We start from the raw sequence: 13,743 nt of genomic DNA on the forward strand, positions 1-13,743 counted from the left end.
GAAACTAAATGACCATAAATCTGCAAATTATTTGACCTGAAATGTATTTACTTATTTAGTGTGTGTGTGCACAAAAGATACAACTGGGAATGTTAAATTATTGAGTCTAGACAGTGAATTAACCAAGATAGATTATTTGGCCTGAGAAAAATAAGCAGGTCACATAAGAAAGTAGAGATCTATGACATTTTTGTTTATGTAAATAGTGTTGTGGTAGCGTTTGCTTTAAGTTAGTCTTTTAGTCTTTTAAAATTCTCTGGGACAATTTTAAACTTTGTAGTTAAAATATCTTTTTGGGATTTTGTTTTGCATTTCAGTTTTTTCCCAGATTAATGACAGAGTTAACAGAACTACAAGAATTCTATGACCCAGATACAGTGGAACTTATGACCTGGATAAAGTAAGGATTCAATTGCCCAAGACTGTTCTTAAGTTATAAGCTAATCATTGCATGCTCTCTAATAAATTCAGGGAAAAAATAAATTATTTTCCAAATTCTCATAAAATTCAGAAATTTTATTCTGTGTTTTTAGGGGTATTTAGTTTTTTGTTTGGTTTGGTTTTTTGAGAGCGTCTCGATATGTAGTTCAGGCTGGCCTTAAACTCACAGCGATCCTCTTGCCTCAGCCTCCCAAGTGCTGGGATTACAGGTGTGCACCACCATGCCCAGCTAGTGTTTTAGTAGAGTTTGTAATTCTAATTGCCTAATTAAATTCACCTTCATTGACTTGAAAATGCAATATTGGTAAGTATGAGATTGAAGACCCCCACTGTCAAACACCTAGAAATGGGGAATAAAAAGGAATAGATACACAGATTTTTATTTAAAGAATCAAGAGGATGTTTCTTTTGCTGTGAGTTGCAGGTGGATGGGGAGTAATTGCTGGTCTTCGCAACCAAGGTGTTTAGATTTTAATTCCCAGGTAGGAGAAGGGGTGTGGTCTTGGGCCTCTTGCAGCAGACAGTGGAACTGAGAACCCCTTCAACACACAGGAACTTTCAAAGGCTGTCCAGGTGGTGAAAGGGTCTAAAAACAAAGTATCCACCAAGTGGGAGAAAATAAATGGTAAGAACACATGCCCCTCTTGGCTTCAGCTCTTGCTCAACAACAACAAAATTGCCTTTTGTATTTATAGTAGTAGATCTAAATTCACCTGGGTTGTAGTTTGAAATTATACTCAGTTAATCCAGGAAATCTCAAATCAAGAAATGGCATGAAAAGTAGTTCAGGGATGGTCTGGGATATCTGCTACATCAATTTGGGCTATAACTGATTCCATAAATAGTTTCATAAGATGAACTCTGAAATCACAAGACACTTGAGAAAACAATTCACCACAGCAAGTATCAGCTGTTACTTGTGATAAAGGCCAGAATTTGACCTTAAGAAAGTTCTAATAATAAAATTTGTATCATTTCACTTTTGCTGTATAACAGACTGCCATAAAACAATGGCTTACAAGTAATAAACATTTCTTAGTTTGCATAATTTTGAGGGCCAGCAGGGTTGAGAGGTCCCTATATGTTATCTGGAGATAGACATGTGAGTAAAACAATAAAGGAGCAGAAGGATAGGAGAATTTTGAGGACTTGGGTTGTGATTGATATTTGCAAAAGATGAACTGGAGAATTCACTTTCCCTATTGAACTACCCATCTTATCTAAAGTAGTATATTCTGGCAGGTGTGGTGGTGCACGCCTGTGAGCCTGGCTATTCAGGAGGCTGAGGCAGGAAGATTGGAAGATGAAGGCCAGCCTGGGGAGCTTAAAATAAAAAGTAATAAGGGAGGGCTGGGGATTTAGCTCAGTGGTTCCGCTGCCTGCCTCGAAAGCACAAGGACCTGAGTTCGATCCCCGGTACCAAAAAAAAAAAAAAGTAATAAGGGCTGAGGAATAACTCAGTAATAGAGATGTCTGGGTTCATTCCCTAGTACCGCCCCAAAACAACAAGAAAGTTTATTCTTGTCACTGTCCATTTATTTTTGTATTATTTTTAATAGCATTATCACTACCTGGCACAGGTGTTTGTGTTTATTGTCTCCCCCTGCTACTGCTTTTAAAAAAAAAAACTTGTATTGGGCCGGGGATTTAGCTCAGTGGTTCTGTCGCGTGCTTCGCAAGTGCAAGGTCCTGAGTTTAATCCCTGTTACAAAAAAAAAAGTATCGTCAACACTGAAAACACTATTTGGCATATAGTACTCAGGTTTTTTTGGTTTTTGGTTTTCTTTCTTTTTTTTTTTTTTTTTTTTTTTTTTTTAATGAATGCACAAATGAAATGAAAACTGACATTAAAACTTAAGTGTATTTAAGATTGTAAGTTGTCCGGTATTTCAGAGTTGATATAAATGAGTGATGTCAACTGCACACTTGCCCTTTCATTGTGTGAATCTTTCGGCTCCTTGCAGAAGACAAGCCCCAGTGGCAGCTGTGTTTGCAGGGAGCCCACAGTTGATGGGAGTAATTAAATTGTGCACTGGATGGATGGTGACAAGCTTGCCTCTCTACAATGATGACGATCTCCTCAAGAGAAATGAAAATGTAAGGCATTTTAAACTCTACATTTGGATTTTCTTGTAGCACTATTTATTCTAATATAGTGCTTCAGTGATGTATATATTCCTAGTTAGCTAAGAAAAGACAAACAATTTTAGACAGTTTTAGAATCAGTGCATTCAGGTTGGTATGGCCGTAAACCCAAACAATTATAGTTTTTAAAAGCTGTGTAATACATTTAACCAAGGGGAAACCCAAAGTTAAAATAAGTAAGTTCTTTGTTTTATGAACAGTACTGATGTGTTTCTAGGAAAGACATTTACTTTTCCACCAAGTATCAAGGGAACTGCTGTGTAATATTTTAGAAAGGGAAACTGCTTTGAAAATATTGTTATTCTCATTGTTGAAGAAAAACTGTCAGTTAAAGTGTTGATTAACTGTGGCTTTCCAAGCTAAAATTCTATTTATTATAAAACTGGTTATTTTTTGATAAGGGCTCTTATTAATACTTCAGTACTAAAGAGGTTAAGAATGCAGACTCTGGAGTTAGAGCATCTGGCCTCAAATTCTAGTACTGCCACATACTAGCGTTGGGATCTTGAGTAGGTTATTGAATCTGGAAATAATAATAATACTTCTCTTCTCCTATTTGTGAGAATTAAATCAGATAATGTACTGTGCTTAAAACACGGTAAAATTTAAAGTTAGTATTATGGTGTTTTACTCTGCACTAGTAAATCATAATTGTATACACAGGGGCACAAAGTACACAAGGAGTCCAAAACCAAGAGCAATCAGTTCTGCTGCAGAAATCTAAGAAGTCCTCATAAAGATCATCCTTGATGTGGATCTTGAAAGTTGATTAGAAACTTGTTTGGAAAAGGAATGCATATGATTCCACGCCAAAAAAGGTTATAAAAGACAAGAAATTTGTATGGGCACAAAACTAGAAAATAAAATGGAGGCCAAATTCTGAAGGACCTGCAATGTCATGCTGAAGAATTTAGTCTTGTCCTTGATGCAGTTGGAGACAAAGTACTTTAATAAGCCCGGCAGTAGAATGATTAGATCTGTTTTAGAGAGTTAATTGTGGTCACAGCAGAGAGAGCAGATGAAAGCAGGCATGGCAGCGATAAGATATGGGGAGATCTACCTCAGGGTGCTTTGCCTGGGAGACAGCAGCCTGTTGGATTAGTATTTGTGGTCTCACTCCCCCCGCCCCCCTGCCTTCAACTCTATGTAGCCAGGCTTGGCCTTCAAATTGTGATAATCCTCCTGTGTCAGCCTGTTTTCTTTTGATAGGACTTTTTCCTAGAACAGGATTTCAGACTCACTAATAATTAGGTCAGAGTTCTAGTAAAGTTCTAAATAATTTAACTGTTTTAGAATTTTCAGTTTTATGGAAATCATAACCATGGCTCTGAAAATAGTAATCTGTTTTTTTCCCAAACTTTTATCTTTCTCTGTGGATTCTAGTACATAGCAGATACTGAATAAATTTGTTGTTTTATCAAAATCCAAAAAGAACTCCAGGATGAGACTATCATTTAGACACTGTCTCTAATTTATAATATATGACTGATCTTTGCCTAATCTCGTAGGCCAGTTATTCTCAAACTTGGGTGATTGTGTCCCCAGTGGACATTTGTCAATGTCTGCAGACATTTTTGGTTTGCACAGCGGGTGGTGGTTCTGTAGACTTCTGGTGTAGAGACAAGGTGTCCTGGAAAACGTCGTGCAGTGTCCAGGGCAGCCTCCATTCTGTCCCAGCAAGGAGCTTCTTTGGCACAGTGTCAGTACTGCTGAGCTTGAGAAGCTACTCTGGGCTCTCAGTCGTGAATGTTTTTAATGCCCAGAGTTTGTTACAGTTTCCTGAAACTTAAAAACAAATGAAAATGTATGTAAACAGTCATCAATAGGTATAGGCTGGATAAGGTAGAACCCTTCCTGAAACTTATCTTAGCACAACAAAATGAGTGAGCAACTCCTTTGACCTATTAACATTCTGTGTGGTGCCCATGTCAGTGGATATTGAACCTGAAGGCACTGGAGAGCCATCACCCAGGCACAAAGCTACTGAGAGTTCTTCAAGTAGTTGGGAATCCTGTTCAAGCTAGATTTCAAGTCTCCATATTTTCAGGACAAAAAGTATGCAACACTAAAAGGGTTGGCAGAGTTGTTGCCTTCCATGTGTGAGGCCCTGGATTTGATCCTCATCACTCAAAAAACCCCAGACCATACCTGATTCTGACACAGGCGTCTCTTACCTCTTGGCCTGTTGTTTGTAAATATAAGATAGGAATCTAAATGATTAGAAATTCTTTTTTTTCGTACCAGGGATCCAACTCAGGACCTTGCACTTGTGAGGCAGGCGGCGAAACCACTGAGCTAAATCCCCGGCCCAGGAATTTTTAAAATAAACTTTAAATTTTGGAATGATTATAGAAAGATAGCAAATACTGTGTACTATAGAGTTCCTGTTTGCCCTTCAGCTAGCTGTCCTCCATTGCTGGCATTTTATGTAACTCTGGCACATTGTCAGACCTAGGAAATCAGCATTGGTGCAATATAACTAAACTCGGGCTTTGTTTGGATTTCATCAGTTTTACCACAAATGACCTTTTTCTGGTCCCATATCTAATTCAAGAAACCACATTGAATAAATTTAAATCTGGAATGTGTTTAGAATTTATTTATTGTTTTTCAGGAGCAAATATTAGAGTGAGATTTGTCAAATATAGTTTATTAAGATTTTAACAGGTACTAATGAGGAAATTTGTCATCTATGAAAAAATAAGCCCAGAAGTATGTCACCGAACATGTGCTATATGCCTGGCACCCTTCAAATTTGTTTTTATATACATTGCATATTGCTAAGGTCTGTGCTTTCATTAGTCACAGTTGGGAAAAAAAGCAATAGCAAAACATGTCTTGGAGGGGCCGGGGATTTAGCTCAGTGGTTCCAGTGCCTGCCTCACAAGCGCAAGGATCCGAGTTCGATTTCTGGTACCAAAAAAAAAAAACCATGTCTTGGAGCATCTGTATGATGTGTCCAGTGGACCATGCTTTAAGAAGTCCATCTCTGTACCCAGTGCAGGGCCACACCCGTAATCCCAACTCAGGAGGCTGAGGCAGGAAGATTTCAGGTTCAAGGCCAGCTTGGGCAACTCTGTAAGACCCTGTTTAAAAATTTAAAAAGGACCGGAGTCGTAGCTCAGTGGTAAGAGATGTGCCTAGCATGCCTGAGACCTTGGGTGTAGTTCCCAGAAATTGAAAAAATAAAAAAAAGAAGATGAAACCATCTCTTTAGATGTCAGTGGTTGCTAAGCTTGCCTAAATTATTGCTCTTTTTTTTTTTTGAGACAGGGTCTCACTTTGTAGTTCAGGCTGTCCCTGAACTCATTAAGTAGCTCAGGCTGGCCTCGAACTCACAGCAATCCTCCTGCCTATGCCTCCCGAGTGCTGGGATTACAGGTGTGAGCCACCACGCCTGGCCTGCTCATTTATTTTTGCATACTACAATAGGCTATCTTAAATATTATACTCATGAGAAACAATCTCAACACACAAACTACACAGGGTGATCAAAAGATATGGTGTGTGTTTAAATTTTAACAATTTATTGCAGTAAAAGACACTTTGCCACTAGTCCCCCTCATGGTACTCCCCGTGATAATACTTCCCAGCATTTCAAAGACACTTATTCCATCCTTCTTGCCACTTTCTGAAGCAGTTCTGGAGTCTTCTTTCCTGAGAGTCTTTATAAGATGTGATCAAAAATACAGTGAATTCTACTACCTAGTGCCATCCAAGGGAAAGGCAGCCATGTAAAAACACTACAGTGTGTCCTCATCCACCATATTCACAGGACCTGGCACCATGGAGTTTCTGGTTCTTCCCCATGTCAAAATGACCATGAAAGGTAAATGTTTTGAATTGATTCAGGGCATCAAGATAGCCATGACAGCACAACTAAAGACATGAAGACAACTTGCAGAACTGCTTCAGAAAGTGTCAAGAAGGATGGGATAAGTATATTTAAATTGAGGGGAAATAATTAGAGGGGAATTGGACAATGTATCTTTTAATAAATCTTTTTAAAAATTTAAACATTTATTATATGTTTTGATCACACCTCATATTATCTTTGCTATTTATTTATTTATTTATTTATTTACTTTTGTACTGGGGATCTAACTTGGGTCCTTGCGCTTGCGAAGCAGGCGGTGGAACCACTGAGCTAAATCCCCAGCCCCTGGTTTTTATTTATTTCAGTTCAAGTAAGTTGGTAGTTTCTCCTCAGAAAATTTCTTTCAAGTTCTTAAATTTCTATGAAACATACTAAGGCCAACCTTAGGAAGTTTAAATGTACTCATTTAAGGGCTGGGGATTTAGCTCAGTGGTTTTGCCGCCTGCCGTGCAAGCGCAAGGACCCGAGTTCTATCCCCGGTACCCCCCCCCCCCAAAAAAAATTTACTCATTTAAGTAAACCTGGAAAATTCATTCCCAAACAGAAGTGATCTTTATCTTCAAACTTCTCTGTAATATACTTTTTATTCACTACATAAGGAACAAAGATGACAATAACAGTAAAATTTTTAAAATATATTAACGTGTTTAATGGTATATACTCATGCAGCTCACTGATATTTCCATACACGTACACAGTGTCCACTCATGAAATCCACCACCCCTTCCCACCCTTTCTCCCTCTTACTGTATTCTATTTTTAGGTCAACTTTTTTTAGCTTCCATATATGAGAACATATGGTGCTTGTTTTTCTTCGTCTGGCTTATTTCCACAGTAAATGTTTTTTGCTTTTTGAGACAGGGTCTCACCTTGTAGTTTAGGTTGGCAGTGAACTCACTATGTAGCCCAGGCTAGCCTCGAACTCACAACGAGCCCCCACCTCTGCCTCCCCAGAGCTGGGATTACAGGTGTGTGCCACCACACCCAACTCACAGTAAATGTTTAAACTGAAAAACTCCACTGTTCATGTTAGTCCCTCCAAACAACTCTTAACACTTTCTGTGTTCACTTCAAATCTGCATTTATAAGGTACATTACACATTCTTTTGGTACCAGGGATCGAACTCAGGACCTTGCCCTTGGAAGGCAGGCATCGGCACCACTGAGCTAAATTGCCAGCCCAACATTACACATTTTTATATGATTGTTTTCAGAATTGCATTATAGAATTTTGTTTGTTTTGTTTTTTGTACCGGGGATCGAACTTGGGACCTTGGGCACTCGAGGCAGGCAGCAGAACCACTGAGCTAAATCCCTGGCCCATGCATCATAGAATTTTGAATAAATTGCACACATATTCTTTCTTTTTATTTTCCTTTCTTTGTTTTTTCTTGGTGGCCCCCCCACCCCTTGCCCGTACTAGGGATCAAACTCAGGACCTTGCACTTGAGAAGCAGGCCTGGTGCCACTGAGCTAAATTCCCAGCCCTTGGTGGTTGCTTTTTGAGACAAGGTCTTGTGTAGACCAGGCCAGTCTTCAAATCGCCCAGGTTGGCCTCAAACTTACAGCCATCTTCCCTCAGCCTTCTGAGTGCTGGGTTATAGGCCTGAGCCACCATGCCCAGCTGTGTAGTTTTTGCTAACTGACTTATATTAAATGTGATCACTATGAAACATGAGTGTAAGCTTCTTGGGGCAGAAATCAAGTCTTAATAAATATCTTTATTTTCCACTCATAGTGCTCAGCACTAAGAATGCAGATGGTCAGTGAACAGGTGTGATTAATACAAGCTTTCAATGTCTTTTAAAATCAGTTTTAATTTTATTGTTTCAGATTTATCAAATCTATTCAAAGCGATCTGCTGAGGATATTTATAAAATTCTGACATCCTACAAGGCTAACTACCTAATAGTAGAAGATGCTATCTGCAATGAGGTGGGAACCATGAGAGGGTGTAGGGTTAAAGACTTATTAGACATTGCAAATGGCCACGTAAGTAACCATTAATTAAACTGATTGTCTTCAAACTTTACTTTTGGAACTTAACTAAGAATGTAATTGAGTTGGGCCAAGGATATAGCTCAGTAGTGCTGCGCTTGCCTTGCAAGTGCAAGGTCCAGAGTCCAATCCCCGGTTATGGGGTGAGGGGGGTGGGGATATGTATAATTGAGTTATATAATAATGGAGTAGCTTTTAAAAATAGTACAAAATACAGTACAGTATAAAATATAAGTAAAAAATGGCACATTTTTTTCAATGTACAAAAAGGCATTGTTAAGCCAGGTGTGGTGGCACGCGTGCCTGTAACCCCAGGACTCAGAAGGCTGAGGCAGGAGGATCGCCAGGAGTTTGAGGGCAGCCTGGGCTACATAGTGAGTTCAAGGCCAGAAGGCCAGCCTGAATTGCATAGTGAGACTCTGTCTCAAAAAAAAAAAAAAAAAATGGCATTGTTGCAAAAGAATTTATATTACTAATACCTGAATTCCTAATTTATTAACTGTACTTGTGTATGTTTCAACATTTATAAATAAAAGGTATCATAATTTGATTTGAATGAGTTTACTGAAGCACATTGTAGTAATCTGAAAAGCAGCTAGTTGAATTGTCATATGCTTATGTTGACTTAGTTTAATTTGATTCATACCTAAAAGAACTGCTTGCTAAACTTAACACAGTGACTTCAGTGAGTCTTTGTTATCCACAAACAGTGTATTCAGAGCTACTTTACTTGTTAGGATTTGGCTGGCTCTTAATTTCTACATCAGTTTCAGCCTCCTGCCTTAGCTGGCAGTGGATTTATATCCTGTATATCTGGTAACAAGAAGACTGGTAGAGCTTGTGTGTCTTTGATTAGTGTTGCCAGAAATGGAAGCCTTTACTCCAGAGAAAATTGGGAGTAGGAGGAAAGGTTCAGTACATCATTCTAAGTGGTAGTGCATATTCTGTTTAGGTTGCAGCCAAGCTTTTTTTGTCCTTTCCTTAATAGTCAGTTCTTTATTTTATCATCTAAGAACAGTTTAAAGGTAAGAAATTAGTTTTAGACATTGCCATTTTTCTTTTCTTCATGTCTCCTTAAGCTTGCAATATAAACTTAGCTGTCTTATGCTGCATATATTTTGAATTCTCTCTGTTGTTAGTTGATGGCTGTGATCTTCGATTTATTGGTGAAAGAATGGAATGCAGTTGGGCATTGTTAGTAATTACTGCTATGCAGCTACCTGCTGTTGGGAGCCTTTCTACTCTGCTCTTGGCTGCCTACCTTTCTGCTCTGTTCTGAAGATCAAGCCACGTCTTTCATGTAAGCCAGGCATAGACTTAAGATAACCCATCCTTTGACTCTTAAAGTTGACTCTCTGACACCTTTCGTATGTGTTAGAATAATACTTAGTATTTTTTTTTTTAAAAAGAAACCTTTCAAGCAAGCTAGGTGTCTTAGTGAACATTAGGTAAGGATGTAGAGGTTTCCATTAGGTAAGTCTGTACACAAGTTTACTTGGTTACTAGATGATTGTGAGTAAGTTCTCCACGAGAAGAGTTTGAAGATATGCTAGGAATATAATATGTTCATCTCTCAGCCTTGGTAGGCTCTGTATATAGTTCTTCAGAATAATCATACTGGATTATGAAAATAGTGCTTACTACATTTTAGGATTAAATCTTTAAAAAATTACAAACACTTTATTCTGGTTTCTCACTGCTGAAGAAGTTCTGGAGTGTGTGTAATGAGTCACTTTTAAAGAGGCTCATGTGAATGTTTTATAGTTCATGTTTAGCAATATAAATACAATCACTTATGCATGGATTGCCTTTTTCTCACAAGCTTAATAAGCTTTTTAATATTATGCTTATCTTTTGATAGGTGGTTTGTGAAGAAGGCAAGAAGTTAACCTACTCAAAATATGGACGATTTTGTCACGAAGTCAAAATTAACTATTCTCCATATGTGAATTACTTCACTCGAGTATACTGGAACAGATCCTACTTTGTATATAAAATTAACACTGTGATATCCTTCCAGTCCTGAAAAGTAACAGAGCTTTCATTTCAAAGACTTACTGTACCTGAAGTAAAATGCAATTTTCTTCTACCTACCTGGTGTCTGATGCAGATCAAATTATGGACATTTGAAATGCTGCTGCTCCTTTTCCCTCCTGCTGTTAACTGGGCTCAGTTTTTTGGGAGACATAGTAGATCAAGCATTACTGATCTTGAGTCAAATGTCAAATCTGTCACTGTGCAATATTCCAGACAGGTTTCTTCCTTACTGTCACATGGTCTTTAAAGATTTTGCTTATTTCATTGTTTCCTCATAAATCTGCATTCTATAATATTGATCTTGAATTTGAATGTGTTCAAGATCAGTATATTTCTCAAACATAATTTTAATACATAATGTAGTGATATAATTATATAATAGAAGGAAAGATTATTCTTCAAGCAGATTGCTGAAAATGTTTTAATGAACTGAAATTTTACAATAAAAATCCACAATTTTCCATGATATCACTCTCATCTGGTGCTTCCATAAGTGAGCACTTTCTTAGTAATATATAGTGCAGGTTATTTGAATTTTATTATTTTATGTCTCTTTATTAAGTGATTATCTTTGTCACTTATGTCCATTAATTTGATAACAATTTAATCATAATAAAACAATAACTTGTTACTTACATATAAATATATTTTTTTACATGGGTATTTTAAAAAATGTTCACATTTTTAAAAAAATACAGATATAGGGTATACAGTCTGTTCACGTTTTTTTTGTTGTTGTTTTTTTTTGGTACCGGGGATCGAACTCGGGACCTTGCATTTGAGAGGCAGGCACCGGAACCACTGAGCTAAATCCCCAGCCTGTTCACATTTTCTATGAAAGTATTTAAAAAAAACTGTCAAAATAATATGTGTACTACAATGTACACCAGTTTCTGAGTTATATGTAGATGCTGTTAAACATACCTCTGTGTGCAGATACACTTACTCTAAAATATAAATGATATTATTTACAAATCTGTGATAGAATTTTCTACTTCCAGAAAAAAATAATTATAAGAAAATTTCTTTCACAGTGTAAATGCTATCTATGTTCCTTTAGTATTTTTGATCCTTTATGAAAAGAATTTTAAAACAATTTGCCCTTTTAAAAAGGTTCAGGGTAGATACAGCTTTAGATGTATCATTTTAGTAAGATGAGATGCATGATTAGTTTTACCTTAAATACCTGTTCAGTGAACAGGTTTTCAAACTTTACTTGTTAGAGCACTGTAAAAATTGCATTTTTGGGCCAGGGATTTAGCTCAGTGGTTCTGCCACCTGCCTCGCGAGTGCAAGGTCCTGAGTTTGATCCCCAGTACCAAAAAAACAAATTTGTATTTTTGGAATTCTAAATTACTCCATTAAGAGGGAATATCTTCCCATTGTTTTTATTTTCTATAACACACACACACATTTGTATATATTTAAAGTACATTTATTCTTAGAGTAACTCTAGGATGCTTTGCTCTTTTGGAGCTCAAGAACTGTTTCAGAGTGCATATATCTGATGCATTTGTTTGTTGGTTTTCATTTCACTCCTATATAATTATTTTAACTGTGTTCCGATAGTTGCAGGCAATGTACTTCAGGTGACTGTGTACATCTTAGTAGTGACTTCCTTGTGTTTAGCATCCAACTTTATGAAAATATTACTATATCTATCTAAGTACAGAACAAATTGTCACATGTAGTACTTGTGATTAGAGCATGTAAAAAATGTAATTTGAAAGTCAGCTTGCGGGGCCAGGGATTTAGCTGTGACACCATGCCTGCCTCACAAGCACAAGATCCTGAGTTTGATCCTTGGTATCAAAAAACAAACAAAAGAAAGTCAGCTTGCATATATTGAAGAGAAAGTAGAACAACCTACTTTCTATGTAATGTGAAACATTTAATTGAATTTCATTTGGCTTATATTATGATCACATGTGCTGAATTAGTTTTGGTAGTTATGTTTTGTTTGCCATTTTATTTTATTTATTTACTTTTGGGGGTGGGTAGCGGGGATCGAACTCAGGACCTTGTGCTTGCCAGGCAGGCGCTGTGCCACTGAGCTAAATCCCTGGCCCTGTTTGCCATTTTAGTATGTTGATTTTGCTTCTGTCAATTCCTTAAATAAAGTAGATTTGGAGAAATTCTTAACTGAATTTTTTAAATACTGTAATGAATTTTCATTTGGTATCAGTTGAAAGAGAAAAGCAAGCTTTATAAAAGAAATGATAATATTTGAGAGACGAGCTTATTTGCTTCTGCTTTAACTGTAGCTAAAACAATAATACTTTACTGGAAAACTGAGTTGGAAGCATTTAGTTCCTTATTTGCAGAGTAACAAATGATCTGCAAGGATCTGCAAGTAATTACACTTGGTGATTTATAGTTAGGTTACTGGGGATCGAACTCCAGTCCTTTCTCCTTCGAGGCAGGCAGCAGAACCACTGAGCTAAATCCTCCGCCCTCATTTGATCTTTATTATCAAACCTAATAACTGTAGGGGCGGGGGATTTAGCTCAGTGGTTCCACCACCTGCCTCGAAACCACAAGGTCCCGAGTTTCATTCCTGGTACCAAAAAAATAAAAAATAAAAATAAAATTAAGGATAATAAAGGAGCAATGTTTGTCAGTTTTGGGTAGATGACTCAGTAAAACGTACTTTCTCTTTGATATTGCAAGCCATTGCATTAAGTGCCTTAACTTTATTCTGTTTACTTTTTATTGTCCCCAAAACATTCCCCATTTTATTTTCCCTAAGAAAATGTTGGTAACTTTTTCCTCATTAATAAAAGAATAGGGCTGAGGGTGTGGCCCAGTGATAGAGCCTTTGCCTAGCAGGCGTAAGGCCCTGGGTTCAATCCCCATCACTGCAAAAATAATTTCAAAAAGTCCTCCCTCAGCTATTGTCACTATTAACCTCAGTGCAATAATAAGCAAATCCTTGTTCAGGATGTCTGTCTTCCTAGTTTATTTAGCTTTCCAAATGCCAAACAATGTAAAAATAAAACTTACTTGATAACATTTAAATTGACTTGGCTGGTTTATACTTTTTCTAACTTTGGCATCCGTATCTGGTACTTTTTGTTCAGTTGGTAGTTTTGCAACTGAAGGAGTATATCTTCTATTTGAGCACTAACTTTTCTTCATTACTTTTTGTGTAGTAGGCAGCATTTTTTTTTCAAGGACACTGATCCAAATTGCCAGTAGCTTCAGTGTTGTGACACTCTTGCATTGTCCACACTGATTCAGAGATT

The 13,743-nt window shown here is 37.3% G+C and overlaps 1 protein-coding gene across 2 annotated transcripts in view; it reads left to right on the top strand.

Moving 5' to 3' along the window:
* Dpy19l4 (dpy-19 like 4) overlaps positions 1-13,516 on the top strand; it is a 66,547-nt gene extending 53,031 nt beyond the window's left edge. For both annotated transcript variants that reach the window (XM_004850122.4, XM_087190625.1), the window contains 4 exons: positions 318-400; positions 2,406-2,538; positions 8,297-8,455; positions 10,323-13,516. In XM_004850122.4, coding sequence (XP_004850179.2) covers positions 318-400; positions 2,406-2,538; positions 8,297-8,455; positions 10,323-10,487 — 540 coding nt within the window. In that variant the 3' untranslated portion in view covers positions 10,488-13,516. The remainder of the gene's footprint in view (positions 1-317; positions 401-2,405; positions 2,539-8,296; positions 8,456-10,322) is intronic.
* Positions 13,517-13,743: the final 227 nt, after the last annotated feature.

Source organism: Heterocephalus glaber, unplaced genomic scaffold, assembly GCF_053883595.1.
Source record: "Heterocephalus glaber isolate CG9 unplaced genomic scaffold, H.glaber_assembly_v1.0 deba00001555, whole genome shotgun sequence".
Classification (NCBI taxonomy): Eukaryota; Metazoa; Chordata; class Mammalia; order Rodentia; family Bathyergidae; genus Heterocephalus; species Heterocephalus glaber.